Here is an 18,398-nt window from a genome sequence, read left to right as displayed (position 1 = left end):
CTTCTGCCTCCCAAGTGCTGAGATTAAAGGCATGTGCCACCACCACCTTGCTGATATAAATATAAACGCGCGCGCGCGCGCGTGCGCGCGCACACACACACACACACACACACACACACACACACACACACACTATAACTCATGATGTAGACTAGGATGGATTCAAACTCTAAGATCTGCCTGTCTTTGCCTCCCAAGCGGTTGATCTGTCTCCAAGAGTGGTTGAGGCTTATGATGAGATGGCATGGCGTCCAGGAGATATGCTATATTTAAAGCATTTTAAAGAGGCTATTGTGTGGTATGGATAGAGCCATACCAGATCCTGAGACCAGACCGGCATTGAAATTGACCATGGCAAATGAGAATGCAAATCCTGAATGTAAGAGAGCAATTAGACCATTAAAAGCACAAGGAGCCCCATGAGATGAATGGGTAAGAGAGACAGTTAACATTAGCTCTCAGGAGCATCAAAACAATATCATAGGCCAAGCTATAGCTAGAGGTCTCAGATATCAAAACACCCCGTGCTTTAATTGTGGTAAATTGGGCCATTTACAAAGAAACTGTAGCCGGGCGTGGTGGCACACGCCTTTAATCCCAGCACCTGGGAGGCAGAGGCAGGCGGATCGCTGTGAGTTTGAGGCCAGCCTGGTCCAAAAAGCGAGTCCAGGGCAGCCAAGGCTACACAGAGAGACCCTGTCTCAAAAAAAAAAACAAACAAACAAACAAACAAACCAAACCAAACAAACAAACAAAAAACCAAAGAAACTGTAAAGTTAAAAGTTCCAGACCTCAAAATAACAGGTGCACTAACTTTGGAGTAAATGGTACCTGTAGAAGAGTACAGGGAGCTTCTGGCCATGATGGTGATGATGTGCCAAGACTCCCAGGGTATTGTAGTCACTGTGGGAGGGGAACTATTGGTCTAAGGATTGTCAATCCAAGAGAGACCTACGAGATAATCTCTTGCCATCGGCAAAGGATAGGAGGGGTCTGTTAGCTTGAGGTCCCACAGCAAACAATACTAGCCATCTTTCTTTGGTCAGCCAGGAGGTAACAAACCTGCAGGACAACAAAGACTAGGTATTGATGATTTAATGCATGCTACTGAAGGCAGCACAGCTTTGATCTCGCTTCTTACACTATCCCCACAGGTTGAATGTTATAAAATAACCACAGGTGTTTATGGTCCTTTACCTTCAGGGACAGTAGGAATAATCTTGGGAAGAAGCTGAATTAACTTCTCAAGGCTTTATCGTGCATCCCAGTATTACAGATGGGGATTGTAAGGAAGAAATTAAAATCATGGCATATGTAAAGAAGGACATGCAGACTAATGTAGGGGATAGAATTGCTCAGCTGTTAGTTTCCTTACATCAAGGGCAAAGCAACTTCAGTAGAGAGAACAGGTGCATTTGGGAGTACTGGAAGACATGTGTTCTGGCAAACAATGGTTAATGATCAGAGACCTAAATTAATGGTACAAATGAATGGTGTTGAAATAGAAGGTTTGGTGGATACCAGAGCAGATGTCACAATCCTTTCTCAAAAGTATTGGAAGACAGATTGGCTACTAGTCTTGTTAGATAATAGTTTAGTTAATTACAGAGGAAGCTTTATTTAGTTTCTTATATATTTTCAAGGTTAAGCAGATAGTGCATAACTAAAAACAAGCAATGCTTGTCTATTTAAATATATTGAGATAAATAAGTCAATTGATCGATCAATCGATAAATATGATATTCATTATGGTGAATAGATAGATGGCCTTCAAACACTTCAGAGCTACAGAATATGGCATTTAATAATAAAGGGACTTTCTGACAGAGACACACATCTGCTTCTGGCAGCATCTCCAATTTACTTCAGTGAAGATGATGGGCATAAAAGAAACAGTGTGGCAGAACAGCCACTGGACTGAGGCACTGTTCTTATCTCTACTGCTGATAGTAGACTGACTGTCCAAACTGTGGTCAAGCATGACACTGAGAAATCGGCTGTCCAGCCTTGCAGAGATTAGGTGGGCCAGTCCTTCAAAATCCCTGCTTCACAGAACAGTCTGTCAGATATTTTGGGCTGGCAGGCTGAAGACTGGATACCCCAACGACAGAGAAAAACCTGTGACTGTGCAGGCAGTCAACTCTCTCTGTCCTGTCTACACTTTTGGAAGTTGCTTGTCTACACTTCCTTCATATTAGATAATATTTCCTTCTTAAGTCCTGATGGGGTTGAAGACTAGATAGCCATAGTATTGCTATAAGTGTTAGAGCTAAAAAACACGTTTAGAGATTGATAAATGTAAATTATAATAAAGTGATTTAGGAAACTTTGGACACTATGATAAGACTCGGTAGGACAGGATAGATAGTGAAATAATTTCTCCAAGATTGTCAAATACAAATGGACTGGTTCTTATAAATGTAACTTTTACTGAACAATTCTCAAAATTATTTTTATTGTATATAGTTTATTATTTTTTAAGGGAAAGGAGTATATGTAATGGAGGTACCCATGTTTTTGTTTTGATCCCAAGTGTGGGATGGGGAACAGACTTGTGAGAGGTCAGGTGATGTTTATCCACTAGAAGACAAACCACCTTGTGCAGGGAGGGGCGTAAGCATTGGTTTTTGCTAGCTGAAACAGATCTTAGTACAGACTCTGAGAGAAGATATATACACAAGCCCAAAACAGGAGGCTGGGCTTTTTGGATCTTGGTGTTGTTTGGTTGTTCATCATTCCACTTCAAGATGCTCCTACAGAGCTCCAGAGAACGCTTCGGGGCTCTGGGTTCCAGAAGCAACTTTGGTTGAATTGCTGGTCTGCTGAAATCCTGCCGAGTACCCCAGGGGAATCACTCCCAGGAGATGAGTCCAAAAAGGTTTACTTCTCCTGTTCTCATTAGCCTCTTTTCTCTCCAATCTAGGGTAGGTGGTTTGGAAGGGAGGTATAAGCATTAAAGAACCTCAAATAAAGCAGGTTTGGAAAAGGTTGAAGCCTACAAGGGCCATAGTGAGAACTGGAGAAAAAAAAAGGCATCTGTGTCATTTCTACAAGCACTTCTGCATGTCCAGGGTGGGAGACAGCCGTGAGTGGTTTCCATCCTTTGACAAGCAACCAATGGAGTTGACACCAAAGAATGTTTTGAGTCACAAAGCTAGGGCTAGGTAGAAGACAAACAGCTTTTTAAAATGCCAACTTTCCTCCAAAACTCTCATCTCCGACCACTGAACAGATAGGGAAGAAACCAGCAGAAAACAAAGAACTGAAGAGCACGGGCTCCAGAACATTCCCTCAGCAGGGTCAGTGCATCTGTGCCGACCAATGACAATGTCCCTCCACCCTGGGTGATGGTGATGGTGGAATCAGTCAGGGCCAGAAGACCACCGATGGAGAGGCTTCTCCAGTATGGCCCACACTCTCAGCCTTAGGCCCATTTGCTTCCTGCATGCGTTAGTTCCCTGGCAGGAATGGCCCTCCTTCCTTCCGGAGCCCGTCTTCTACTTGAACAGGAACACACATAGTCCAGGGATGAGGAGGACTCCAACCTTGAAGGCAAGTCTCTTGCCACAGCTCCCTGTTTTTCTTCCGTGTCTGCAGAGAGGTGGGACTCACATGCCACACATCCCAGGAGGTGCAGAGGAACCTGCCAGATGATGGGCAAACCCCGATGATCGAATCATAACAGCAGTGAAACAGGTCCTGCTGCTTGCAGAGAGTGACGGTAACTGTCCTTTCCAGGGACGCTGGGGTGAGGCAGACATTAGCATTTGTCTCCCAGATGCAGACCTAGAGTTGAATCATAACCCACTTGTGATGGGTGATCTCGGTTGTCAACTTGACTGCATATGGGATGCAACTGAAAGCCAAGATGCTGCACACCTTTGTGAAGGATTTTCTTAATCTTATTACTTGAAGCAGGAAGACCCATAATAAATGGAGGCAGCACCTGGTCACAGCCCATATGAAAAGACAGAAAAAGGAAACTGCTTTTTGCCTGCTTGTCCTCACTCTTAATGGTAAGTTCATCTACCTTGTCGCTGAGGCACTCCTTCACTGCTATTAGAAACAACTTCTACAGGATTCCAATGGAGACTGAAGACCAGGAGCTCCCCAGGAATCCCTCAGGACCCCAGCACCAGACTGGGACTGCTGAGACATCCAGTCTACAGACTGGAGAACTACCAGGTTCTCAGCCTTACCAGCATGAGACTGACATTGCTGGAGTACCCAGACTATATCCTATAAGCCAATCTAATATGGGGATTTAAATATATATATTTATGCACATATATGCACACACACATATAAATACACACATATGTATATATATACATATATCACAAGAATATATATGTGTGTATACATACATACATACATACATACATACATACATACATACACATATTCCTCTGTCTTATTCTTTTAGAGAACCCTAATACACCACCCCTATGCATGAGACCACATGTGTCATGAGAAAGCTTTGTCGCAATGTTGTCACACTAGCCAGACCTCCTGATGTCTCACTCTGCATTTCAGCCAATGTTCTGCCAGTGTGCGGCTGGCCTCTTGCTTCTGTTTGAAAACACACCGCTGTATCACCTCCTTGTAGGCCTGAAGGACCTACCACATCCATCTGGTTCCAGGGTGGGTTCTGGCACCTGGCTTGGCCCCTGAAGAATGTGCTCACGACACAGAACACGAAACCAGTACTCATGTCAGTGCTGGGACAGGAGTGACAGGCAGCTATAAGCAGACTTCTTCCAGCTCCCCACAGCACAGTGCTGGGCCGACACACTGCTGTCTGAGGTCCTGGCCCCTTGCCGCGTGCTTCCTCTTCAGACCTCTCACATCTTCTAAACAGGCTTCCTGGAAAGCGGGAGGGTCTTCTGAGACAGCAGGCAGGTTTCTTCACCTTTCCTAGCTGAGTTTTGAGTGTACACTAAGCTGGACTGGGTCTAAATTTGGAGGCATGTTGTAAACGGTCCTTCCCAGGGTAGGAGAAGTTTCCAGATGGTAGATGTTTTCTGGCTGTTACCTGAACAAATAGGAAACAGGGCAGGTCAAAATTCAAAAAGCTGCACCTCTCCTGTCAAGGAATTTACAGGGTTCTTCTGTTAGCCTTGTAGGAAAGTAATTCACTCACCAATAAACTGAGCCAGAGGCCTCCAGGTAGCCATCGGCAGCCTGTGGGAAGTTAATTCATTGCACTTGACGTGGCTACGACGCTGGGGCTGCCTCTGAGAAAAGGATTTATGGAAACAGGAGAAACATCTGCACCAGCTGTCCACAGCAGCACCATTGATGACAGCGGATTGTGAATGTAGCCATGCAGACACCAGGGCCTGACTGAGTGCATGCAAGGCCTCTACTTTTCAGTAAAGGAGAGTGGTGATGTCTCCAAAGAGAGCCTTGGTAAGGTCTTAGGCTAGAGGTCAGGAGGCAAGGTGAGGAGGGCATAAAGCTCAGAATCATCTGCCTAACATGAGGAGTGTGCACCCTGAAAGTCTGCCTCTGGGCCACAACACTCTGAAGAGTAAAGTCCTTCTAGGCAGACTTCTGTAGGTACATCTGATTTGTTTAGCTTTGTCTAGAAAGCATGCAAATATCCTATGTAATTATAAAGCAGAGTTAAATATAAGTGGTAGTTAAACAGGAACCATTTCAAGGAACATTGGTTCTTGCTTGTTTGGCTTGGTTTTGAGGCACATTCTGACTCTGTGGCCCAAAATGGCTTCAAATCTGCCTGTCTCTTGCCCCAGCCTGCCAAGGGCTGATATTACAGGTGCACTCCTGACAAGGCAATTAACTGACTGTATATTAATAGATTATGCCCTAAGGATAGAAAGTTGTTCAAAAATCATAGACGGTATGAAGAAATTGAGCCTCTCATATATACACCTCTCGTAGGATATATGTAACCTCAGGTGTGGAGAAAATGGTTACTTGATATATGACGTGCGTGTTCTACTATTAGAGACCCTAAATAATAACAACACATGTCCACAAAACAGGAGTTTTACAGCAGCATATTACTCTTGACAGCCAAGAAACATCTTTCACTTCGATAACCTGTGAAAGAAGAGACATAGCATGGCCCCTCTGCATAATGGCAGAGACACAGCTGTAGAAAGGAGTTGCGCACTACCCTAGCTGCAGTATAGATGGCCCTTGAAAACGCTGCTCAGAAAAAGATGAAGCACATGGACAGGCCTGCACTGTGCGGCCGATTCTCAAATGTCTACAGGCAGAAGATCAAGGATGCCAAAAGCAGAGTAGAGGCTGCCAGGGGCTAGAAAGTAGGTGGGTGGAAAGCATCCACCACAGTGGCTTCTACCAACCACAGGAGTCACAGTCCGGCCCCACAGCTGATAGCAAAGAGCTATGCAGTGAGTGGGAGAACCTTCGGAGTTATGACAGACACAAGAGCCTGACCAGCAATTCCCCACATGCTGCCAGGGAAGGTGGTGGCCATTTGCTGCTCAGAAAGAGGGGAGGGACAGAAAGGGGGCATTTGTCCTAGGTCCAGAAACTCCTGCCCTGGTATGAGAGTACCCTCCTCCTACACCTGCTCGCTACTGTGTCCTTTGCCTTGTCCCATCCAGTACCCACCCAGGTAGAGACCCCTCCCCTCCTGCCCTCTGCCCTTGCCTTGCCTTGCCCAGGTAAGTCTCCACAAGGGAGGGTTCTGAAGACACCACAACAATGTATAAACCACTCAGGCTTGCTGGCTTCTTTAACCCCCCCCCTCCCCCAACATTAAAGACAAAGCCGACCATCGAGTCCACACCAGTGACGCTTGTCAAAATCTGCTCTGGACCGAACATTCAGCTCTAACGGAGCATGTCTACTTTAGAATCCAAGCCCCACCCGACCCCCACCCGACCCTGACATCACCAGAGAACAGCGGGGAGGGGTCTCCTTGGGAGAAAAGAGCCACAGGGGGCAGGGAGGGCAGAGTTGAGGAAGGGCAGGAGTCATGGGAACACTGCCCAAGGGTAGTCTCAAGAGCTAGCATGGCTCTGCACACAGTCAGGGGTTCTGTGATTCTCGTTTCAGCTGGGTGAGCCCAGCAGTTACGGTAGTGAGCAAGGATCAGTGGACCGTGCGCTTAGCTCCCCACTATACCCACTTACTACTGCACAGTCCACCATGGCTATGCCAGGGCTAGAATGAGCTACCAAGACAAATGGGGGTGACTCTGTGCCAACATTACCTGAAAGAATCACAGGGCCCCTGGAGATCATTAATAGGCAGCTTAACTTAGGGCAGGATGGGTACTCCAGCAGCAGTGCAGACTTCATCCTCTCAGACAGCCACTACGGACCTGCCCTGGGTCCAGAACCTGTTTGGTGGCCAAGAAACTCCAAGAGGAAGCATCTCGGTGCCTTGACAATCAGCCAGGACATGTCCTGAATGCAAAAAAGAATAAGTCTGGTCCCTAGAACAGAGTCAGCCCTTACCTGGAGCCCGACATGTGCTGGGGTTCAGTCTGGGCCATGTCTCCTCTTGGACTGTCCCCTCTGACCACAGGGGACTTAGCAGGGTCCTGCTTTCTGGCCTCTGGCTCTGAATGGCCTTTGGCCTCACCCTCTGCTTGCAACCTGTTTGCTGTGTCCACCTGAGGCTCTGAGGTGTGTGCCAGGCACTTGTTGGAAGCAGGGGCTTTGGGCTCCTGCCCATTGGAGGCATCTTCTGGAGGCAGGGTGACATCGGGAGAAGGCCAGGCCTCATGTAGTCTTTCAGGCTCTTTATCACCGGCTTTGGCTAAGCTTACAGAAGGATTAGAGGCACTGATGACACTCCCTGGGCCACACTTCTCCCGTAGGCGCTCCACCGCATCCTCCCTGCTGTCCCCACAGCTCCCACAGCACACACAGGAGTGGAGGAGGCAGTTGGTGGCCGCCGTGCCGAGTTTGTGTGGATTGTCCCCTGTCCCCTCTACCCTGGGCTCCAACGGGGAGATACCATGGCCTGAGGCTTCTTGGGTTGCCTCAGCAGAGTCCAAGGAGGTGGGAGACTTGGGATTGAAGATGACCGTGGCCGAAAGTTTCATGCCCCCGGTCCGGTGTGCAATCATCTCAGCCGTCTCCGCGTCATCTGCACTCACCTCCCAGCCATCCAGGTACAGCTGGGACTCGAGGCAGCTGCAGGACGTGGAGCCCACAAGGCTGGCGAGCTTTATCTTGTCATCCTCGATGTTGTTGTTGCTCCGGTCTTCCTCCCTCACGAGGGCAAGTGTGCCGACCCCCACCTCTCCACTCTGGCCGGCCTGCTCTCTCTGCTGAGCATGACCCTCTATGCTACCTGTCAACCCAAATGTGTGCCCTGGGGACTCAGGCCTGGCAGGGGACTCTGTCACCTCCACATCGTCCATGAAGAACACCCTTTCCTCCTCGTCGCTGCCCGATTTCAGCTGGCCTCTGGCTGGAGAGGCCTCCCCTCGAGGGCTGGCCTGTGAGCCCGGCCTGTGTGCTGGGGACTGGCAGGCACTGGGCGGCGACAGCAGAGAGGACATCTCGTCCCCGGCCCTGTGGACCATGCGGCTGAGCTCCTCCAGCTCCTGGTCATCATACTGCATGGAGCAGGCCAGTTCTGCCTCCGGTTTGTTGGCACTGGCTGAATGTGGCTCCTCGGGAGGAAGGGATGCAGAAAAGGTAGGTGCCAGGGCACTGGGTGCCTGGGTGTCTGCCCGAATGGGGAGCTCCACATCCTGAGAAACGCAGAGGCTCCGCTCCAGTGTGTGCAGCTCCTCCTCAGTCAGCGCCTGCAGCAGATCCCTACGGGGTCAAGACAGGAACTAGGTTGAGGGTCTCAAATGTCACAGCAGAAGCAATCCCCCCCCACCTCCCGGCGGAAGTTGATACCGAATCGAGGCTGCAAGCACTTGTGCTTGGCACTTCCTGTGACCTTCACTTCAAAGGAGGCCTAGCTCTTCTATGTCACAGGGGTGGAAGTGTAAGCAGCTGCAATTATATTTGTAAATCATACTTTAAAGTGAAATTCTGGAACCTCTGACTGGGCATGCCAAAGCCCTGGTTTGGCAAAAGAATGTAACTCAGTGGTGAGCATTTGTCTACCATGCAAGAGGCCCTGATCATAAGACTATTGTGACTGTATAAAAGCTTTTTAAAAAAAATATTTATTTTGCCGGGTGTGGTGATACACGCCTTTAATCCCAGCACTCAGGAGGCAGAGGCAGGCAGATCACTGTGAGTTTGAGGCCAGCCTGGTCTACAAAGCTAGTCTAGGACACACAGAGAAACCCTGTCTCAAAAAATCAAACAAACAAAAGATTTATTTATTTTATGTTTATGGGTATTTTTCCTGCATGTTTGTCCGTGTACCGTGTGTGCCTGGTACCCATGGAAGACAGAAGAGAGCATCAGCTCCCTTGGAACTGGAGTAGAGATGGTTGTGAGCTGCCATGTGGGTGCTGAGAATCAAACCCTGATCCTCAGGAAGAGCAGAGAGTGCTCTTAACTGTGAGGAACAATCTCTTCAGCCCCGATAAGAACTTTAAAGCAGTGGTTCTCAACTTTCCTAACGCCGACACCTTTTAATACCATTCCTCGTGTTGTGGTGAGCCCCAAACCATAAAATTATTTCATTGCTACTTCATAACTGTAATTTTGCTGCTGTTATGAATCATAATGCAAATATCTGATATGTAGGACCCTGATGTGTGACACGGAAAGGGACAGCGCCCCACAGCTTGAGAACCTCAAGAATAAAATCACTACACACGTTTGTTTACCTGGGAACTTTTGTCTTTTTTAAAAACCCAAATATTGGGCTAGAGAGCTGGCTCAGAGGTTAACGGCACTAACTGCTCTTCCAGAGGTCCTGAGTTCAATTCCCAGCAATAACATGGTGGCTCCCAATCATCTATAAAGTGATTGGATGCCCCCATTCTGGCAGGCAGGTGTATGGATTTGCAAATAGAGCACTCATATACTTACATAAATAAATCTTTTTTAAAAAAAATAAAACCTAGTGGGCTGGAGAGATGGCTCAGAGGTTAAGAGCACCGACTGCTCTTCCAAAGGTCATAAGTTCAATTCCCAGCAACCACATGGTGGCTCAGAACCATCTATAATGAGATCTGGTGTCCTCTTCTGGCTTGCAGGCAGGATATTGTATACATAATAAATAAAGAAATCTTTAAAAAAAATAATAAAATAAAACCTAAATATTGCTAATTACCAGCCATATTCCTGCCAGGCTCTGGACACCAGTGGTTTTGCAGGCAGATGGCAAGCGTGGCCCAAAATGTCTAGGCTTCTCTTCCAGGTGAGTGAGGCAGGTGTAAGCCTTTGTACAAAGAATGCACATTCTACAGTAATGACACCTGCTAGAAAGAAAATGCAAGCCGAGGAGCGAGCACCAGGACATCTGGCTAAGTATGGGATGGTTTCCTCAAAGGGACACTGAGGGGAGGGAGAGGGGAGGTGCGAGGAAGGACTGGGAGGGGAAGAGGAAGAAGAAGAGGTAACTGTGGCCAGGATGTAATATATGAAAGAAGAATAAATTTTTTAAAAATTAAAACCTTGAAGCTGAGACTTGAACATGACGCCTGGTTTTGTGACAGTGACTAGGATGAGTCTAAGGCAGGGCCAACAGGTCAACTGCCTGCTGCTCTCTACGGTGGAAAAACCCAGGATGTAGTTGAAGTCTGAGTCCCATAGTGAAAAGTCCAGGGTATCCATGGACAGGCAGAAAAGTCCATGTGTTTTTCAAGATTGTGAGGCTTAAATAGAGCACCTAGTGCCAGGTGCAGGATTCCTCCCCTTGAGATGTTGGAAGATCCCAGAAACGTTCAAAAAAAACCCAGGCTATTGCCACTGCTTTTGTCTGTGCACCAGAACTTAGAAAGACCCTGTGGGGCTGGAGAGATGGCTCAGAGGTTAAGAGCACTGGCTGTTCTTCCAAAGGTCCTGAGTTCGATTCCCAGCAACCACATGGTGCCTCATAAGCATCCATAGTGAGATCTGGTGCCCTCTTCTTGCCTGCAGGAGTTATATGCAGGTAGAACACTGTATATGTAATAAATAAATTAAATTAAAAAAAAGAAAGAAAGAAAGAAAGAAAGAAAGACCCTGTAGCTAAAGACACCACATACTCTGGTCACAGGACGTGGAGAAATCAACTTAGAATTGAGCAGGAAGCTCCTTTATGCTGTTCATCTTTAACAGTGCCAGAAGGTGCTATGCAGTCCACTGCGGGAGAAGAGTCCTCAAGTTCTCAGCCAGCTGTGAACCGTCTGAGCTACAACAATAACCAGGCTAGCATGACATATCCACGGATGTAACAGTGGCATGAATGTTAAGGGGCAAACTAATTGGTTTCTGATTGCACTTTAAGTCCCGCATCCCAGGAGGAAACGTATCCCTAGAATGGCAAATCCAGGCAGGAATCTGCAGCAGAAGTCATCGGCCCCAGCGGCAAACTTACTGCTATCATTCTGCTAAGTAGACATTGCATAAAACTATCTTCTAAATATGTACTTACACACTCATGAATCAGTGCAGTTCTCAGTCCTCATCAAAGGAGCTTCTTTGTACAGTGGGCAACAATTAATACAGAAACTCACAATCGGTCAATGTGCAGAGAATAAGTGTCTGTGGGCTGCTAAGCCATAAATGAGATGTCTGCATCGTCCTTACTCCCCTCAAAGACTGGGAAACATGCAGGAGGAGGGGACAAGAAAGGTTGTAAAGCCCAGGAGGAAGGGGATGAAAGAGTGTCTTCTGGACAGGACAGGGCTGCTGAGCTCATGAGCTCCTAGCAGCTGTGACTACCTGTGTGAAACCTGTATACGCCAGTCAGCACGCCAGTAACAGGTGAGGGAGGGGCACACGAACCCCTTACCCCTAGCTGAGGAGATGCTAACAGCTGATGACTACTAGCGGACAGGGAATCCATTTTCTTTAGAGGTGTAGCCCTGGTAGGTTGACTATGCGTCAGTGGATGGCCCCATACTCATACTAGATGAGCAGCAGTAATCAGACTTTAAAAAAAAAAAAAAAAGACGGGCTGGAGAGATGGCTAAGAGGTTAAGACAACTGGCTGTTCTTCCAAAGGTCCTGAGTTCAGTTCCCAGCAACCACATGGTGGCCCACAACCATCTATAATGTGATCTGATGCCCTCTTCTTGTGCAGGCAAAATACTGTATAAATAATAAATAAATACTTTTTTAAAAAAGACATGAAAGTGAAGGAAGGATGTGTTGGGGGTCACCCATGGAAAAGTATAAGGGAAAGTGGGGGTGCATGTGATCGAATATATTGTATACAAGTTTAAAATTCCCAAAGATTACATTAAAATATTATGTTAAAAAAGAACTATGAGGCTTCCTGACTTTCCTAACCCAAATACACTTATATGGGCAGTAACCACACCCCAAAGTAAACAACCAGGACCCTCGGCATACTCCTAGGCCTCCAGTCTCCGTAGCTGCTGTCATCTTGACCCCACAAGCAGATGAGGTCTCGTCTGTCTTCATTATCTAGAGAAATGAGAACCTGCGTACTACAGGCTCTTGAGGCAGGCACTGTCCGCTGATATGTTTGTGTAAAAATTACATTTGGATTTGAATTTCAGATTTCAGAAATATTGTTTCAGGAGGCAGAGGCAGGTGGATCGTTGTGAGTTCGAGGCCAGCCTGGACTACAAAGCGAGTCCAGGACAGCCAAGGCTACACAGAGAGACCCTGTCTCGAAAAACCAAAAAAAAAAAAAAAAAGAAATATTGTTAAGTTCATGTAAATATGAATAGTTTTTAGTATTAAGATAATATATAATGAGCTTGGCGTAGTGAAGGCGAGCGTTTTATTCCAGCACATGGGAGGCAGAGGCAGGCAGATCTGTCAGTTCAAGGCCAGCCTGGTTTACGTAGTGAATTCAAGGACAGCCACAGCTATATACAGTAAGACTCTGTCTCAAAAATTATTATATATAATAAAATTTATGTATGTACACTATTATGTGGCATATATATATATATATATATATATATATATATATTATAAACATGTAGGTGAGCTTCTAAAACATACTGATAAAAATATTTGACGTTTATCTGAAATTCAAATTTAACTGGGCATTCTGTTGCTGTGTCACTGTACCTGGTAACCTCAGTGTATGAGTTCGCTTTCTCTTGCTATGGTAAAAACACCCTGACCAAAAGCAACTTGGGCAGGGAGGGGTTATTTGGCTTATGCTTCCGTGTTACAGCATATCATTGAGGGCACTTGGAGGCAGGAACGGAAGTAGAGAACATGGATGGATACACTCACGGCTTGCTCAGCCTGCTCTCTTAAACAGCCGAGGACTACCTGCCCAGGGGTGGCACCACCTACCCTGGACAGAGCCGCCTTCCCACATCAACCGTCAATCACAAAATGGCCCGCCCCCCCCCCCCAGGTTTGTCTACAGGCCAATGTGATACAAACACTTTCTCTATTGAGTTTCTTCTTCTCAAATGACTCTAGCTTCTGTCAAGTTGATTTAAAACAACAACAACAACCCTAACTGGCATACCCAAGAAGAAAGATCCACTCATAACAATGTGTCCTGTTGTAGATCATTCACCGTCACGGCTACTGTCTTCTTCTGTAGATGTACCAACACTCTCTTAGCGGTCCATCTACTCCTGATGAGATGTGGCTGCCACAGGCTGTGTCACTGCATACCTCTCCTATAGAGTACCATGTGTATTCCCACCACGACGGAAGAGGCCACCAGCTCATAGATTGGTGTTATTTGTTACTTTTTTCAATGCTGTGACAAGAAAACCTGACATGGGGAGGGAAGGGTGGGTTTATTTTGGCTTGTGGTTTGGAGGAATATAGTTCATTATGGCAAGGGAGGCATAGCAGCTGAGGTGTGAGGTAGCTGGTCACATGGCATCTACAGTCAGGGGACAAGGACAATGATGCCAGCTTTCTCCCTTCTTCCTTTTTATACACCCTGAGATAGTGCTTGTGATACCCACATTTAGGGTGGGTGTGGAGGAACATTGTATAAATAATAAATAAATAAATAAATAAATAAATAAATAAATAAATAAACCTTTAAAAAAAATAAAAAGACACACTCAGCAATGTGTGTCCTACATGCTCCTAAATCCCATCAAGTTGACAATGAAGACCAACAACACAGCCAGTAAGCAGCTCAGACACCGAGTCTGTGGCCTTGGCTGGCAACTCTGTCCTGGGCCCTACCAACACGTCCTCTCTCGTGCGTGTGCAATGGGATCTTATTTAGCCTGATGGGATGAAGCTGAGCAGTGTGCACTTACAGGTCCTTACATAACCTATAGCATGTTTATGCAAAACTCACACCCACTTTTCTTTTGTCGTTGATTTTCTTTATGTGTTTTGAGTTAAGTTCTTAATGGACTGATAATTCTTCAGCCCGCAATTCATTCCCTTGCAGGTGTCTATTGATGTGACATTTTTAATGTAATGAAGTCTAATGTGTCATTTTGGTGGTGCTGAAAATTGAGCCCAGAACCTCACAGATGCTAGGTAAATGCTCATCACTGTACTGTATCTCCAACCACACTTTTTAAAAAAGATCTATTTATTTATCATTATGTATACAGTGCTCTGCCTGCATGTACACACCTGTAGGCCAAAGGAGGGCATTAGATCTCATTATAGATGGTTGTGAGGCACCTTGTGGTTGCTGGGATTTGAACTCAGGACCTCTGGAAGAGCAGTCAGTACTCTTAACCTCTGAGCCATCTCTCCAGGAACCCCCGACCACACATTTTTAAGTTATCCCTTCTGTATCCTATGGAAGAAATAGCTGCCTGCTCCGCTGTTAAAATGATGACCTTGGCTATTTTCCTCTAAAAGCTCAATGGTTTCTCTTTTCGCATTTATGCTGCTAGTCTACCTGGAATTGATTGCAAATGTGACTGCAATAGTGATACAGACAGCAAGAATATTAGTTTTTAATTGATTCTAAATTGGTGCGTTTTCCTTCCTTTTCTCCAGTCCCCTCTTTTTTTAAAAATACATTTTATTAATTTATTCATATTACATCTCAATGGTTATCCCATCCCTTGTATCCTCCCATTCCTCCCTCCCTCCCATTTTCCCCTTACTCCCCTCCCCTATGACTGTGATCCAGTCCCCTCTTAATTATATGTTCTGCAGCACAACAGAGATGACTGTGTTCATATCCTGGTACCTTAAGTCTAGCTTATGAGTCACATGCTTTTCTCTTGACCACAAATCATTTTCTTTCCTCTTCACATTTTCCAACAGGTTTGAACTGCATGATGGACATGATACCTAAAACGTCCTAACTGTGGCAAGTGACACTGTCTTGTGCGAAGGGAGTGCATTTCTTTCACCCCATGTGGTATTAGGGTCCCTTATCATATTGGCTCAAAAGTCCAGCAGGTTTACTGCTGCTCTGGGGCTACTGAGCCTCCGTCCTCCCATGCCCCTAAGTCTTCAGACACTGAGCTCTGCCCTTTTGAATTCCAGTTCAACCTCCGACTTTCCAACCCTCCATTCCATGAACTTTAGCATTTGGCAAGTCTCCAGGGCACACTAGCAGTGATCTTGAGGCATACCTCTGTCCCCTGAGAGTCTGCAGAAATACAGGAACCCTCCCCGTCCTCTGGAGGGTCTTTGGCTCCTCCTGCACCTGAACTCGGCAGCTGTGCTGCCTGGCTGCCCCCAATGCTGATGTGTTCCACCAGACCACTGCAGCTGGGTTCCGGCCCCCAGCCTGAATCTTGGGCAAAGAAACATTTGCCTTGAATTTTCAAATGCTTCCTGGGAAGGAGGGACAATTATCTTTGGGCATAGCTCTCTCCTTAGCCTGTGGAATTTCCTCTCATTACCCCAGTCCCCACCCCATCCTTCCTTCAAGGACCCCTTGCCAATATCCAGCTGCATTTTCCTTCCTGGCCTCAGCATTGTCTGTGCTCTCCCCTCATTTACTCTCATCTCTTGTCTTGGAACTGAGAAGGGCAGGTCCATGCCTCTAAGTCTGGGGTTTGCATTCCACCCAGAGTGAGAAGAAAAGAGCCAAAAGCCAACTGTGGGATAAAGCAAACTATAAAATAAACTGAGCATCCTGATCCCAGTCCACCGACTCCCCGGGGTGAACTGAGAGCAAACATAGAGCTGTGTGGTACACACCAAGGTAGGCCAGTGTAACGTTTATGACTCCCTAAAGCTTAACATGCAAGAGCTGCCAGCCACTCTGCGACCGAGGTAGAGCGGCTGGCTTGGGCCGCTGTGGACACAGGTTTCACACAGGAGGATGTGTGGCCAGCACTGTTGACTCAGAGGGTGCTAAACACTTGACATTAATACCCACCTCCCAGCCCTCACACCTCAGGGTGGCCTGAGCGCAACCACCTTCCAGCCCTCACCTTATTTTCCGCAGCAACGTGTGGAACGGCCGGAACAGCTCAGACATGTCCTCCACCTTTCGGTCCAAGTTCAGAGGTCCATCTGCATAGACCACAAGGCCACTGCATTCAAGACACACAAGCCAGTGTGGTTAGGCTCTGTGGGCCTCTGGGTGAACCCTATGATTTCAGCTTCAACGTCTGCAAGAAGACTGGCAGCCAGCTGGCACCCGGGGCAACCCCGCTTAGCCAAGTTATAGCTTCACCCTTCACCTCCTACGAATAGAGTTTCAGTAAGTCAAGGAAAAGGTAATTACAATTATTACCCAGACTTTGCCATCACGTTTATTAGCTTGGTTCACAGCAGGGATCTAACAAGCAGGAAGTGTATTTGTTCACCTCAGTGCTTCAGAGAAACGAGATCAAGATTCGTGACCAACATCTACCTCACTGGAAGTGAAAGGCTACATCTGTAGAGGCTCATAGGAGTCAGGCCTAAAGCGGTCACTCCAAAAGCCAAGCATGAGCCGGAGATCCGAGTTCCCATGCCAGTGTCCTGTCACCATTCAGGGCAGAAAGTAGACTCCTGTCTACCCCCAGGCAGGACTGACCTGTCCCTAGAAGCCCCCTCCCCAGGCTGGAACTTTCTTCATTGTCTCCTCCCCGTCCCCTCCCAGCACCCAGCACCCAGCTCCACTCAGGTGCCACCTCTGGGCAGCTCTGATTCTCTCATCTCATCTCCTTGACAGCTACGTCCACTCGCCTCCCTCTGGAAGCTCCAGGCCCTGCTGCCCAGCTAAGAACACCTCAGTCAGCCAACTCCCATCTCATCTGTCCTCTAGAACACTATGCCAGGGCCCTTCTCCAGTGCCTCTGTGGCCCAGCCCCTCAGGTTTGCTGTGTCTCAGACACCCCCAAAATACTCACCTGTGCCTCTGCTCCACCCCCCCCAGCCCCCACCCCACCCCTGTCTGCGCACAGATTAGGGCCACTGGGCTTTCTGCTTGTTTGTATAGCCACAACATGGTCTCCTTGCCAGCCGAGCCCCAGGTGTCACCATACCACACAGAGTCGCTGTGAGTTCATAACAGTCTTCTTTAACGTACCCAGTTTGGCAAGAAAAGGTGACAGACAGAATCGCAGGGGCTGTTTTCCCACTTAAAAGGTTGGATTCCATGTGCAAAACAAGAATCAAAGGCCGCAGGAGGCGCGGACCGTGCTGCCTCCGGGCTCTGTGGTCCTGGCTGAGTGGTGAGCCGACAGTGCGCAGAAGCAGGCGGGCTTGTAAGGGGGCTGTGTCCTGAGCAGTGAGGGCAAAACTGAGAAAGGGGGAGACAGGGAAGCTCTGTGTGTGTGTGTGTGTGTGTGTGTGTGTGTGTGTGTGTGTGTGTGTGTGAACTGGCTTGCATGATTGGAGAGCAGGGTAAATTCAAATTGTGTGGGGCAGGTGGCAAATGGGCTGGAGACACAAGGAAGGGTGGTTACTATAGCCACAGGCAGAATTCTTTCTTCCTTAAGGGATCTTAGCCTGTTTTCTCCTTGGATTTCAACTGATTATATGAGGCCTTCTGTACTATAGACGGCAACCTGCTGAACTCAGAGCTCTATTCATTTAAATGTTAACTCACCTTTTAAATGCATCCATAACAATATCCAGACTGGGGTGTGGCTAACTATCTGGGTACAGAGGCCACGCCGACACACAAAATTAGCGACAACAGTGTGTGACGCGGCAGCCACATGCCAGCAGCATTCACTGATGTCCTTCCTCCTTGAATGCGCCTGGCATCCTGGTCCAGGGGCATCTGGCCACAGGTGGAAGGGTTTCTGATCTTTTAATTCTATCTCCCTGCCCCTCGTGTCTTTCTAAGTGGCCAGGGTCACGTTTGTACTTGTAGTAAGTTTTGAAACAGACTGTGTGAATCCTGTCTTTCTTTGTGTTTCTTTTTTGAAGTTGCTTTTGCTGTGTAGGGCCCATGGAGGATCCACAAAGATTTACAGAATAGCTTTTCCACTTCTG

At 47.3% G+C, this 18,398-nt stretch overlaps 1 protein-coding gene across 2 annotated transcripts in view; it reads right to left on the bottom strand.

The window, feature by feature from the left end:
- ZFYVE28 (zinc finger FYVE-type containing 28) overlaps positions 1-18,398 on the bottom strand; it is a 92,661-nt gene that overhangs the window by 17,786 nt on the left and 56,477 nt on the right. For both annotated transcript variants that reach the window (XM_084797789.1, XM_084797790.1), the window contains exons 7-8: positions 16,400-16,501; positions 7,461-8,777 (exon numbers count right to left, since the gene is read on the bottom strand). In XM_084797789.1, the coding sequence (XP_084653915.1) occupies positions 7,461-8,777; positions 16,400-16,501 (1,419 nt within the window). The remainder of the gene's footprint in view (positions 1-7,460; positions 8,778-16,399; positions 16,502-18,398) is intronic.

This window comes from Acomys minous (assembly GCF_964271855.1).
Source record: "Acomys minous genome assembly, chromosome: 10".
Lineage (NCBI taxonomy): Eukaryota > Metazoa > Chordata > Mammalia > Rodentia > Muridae > Acomys > Acomys minous.
The sequence above is the reverse complement of the archived record's forward strand: the minus strand, read 5'-3'. Positions and strand labels throughout refer to the sequence as shown.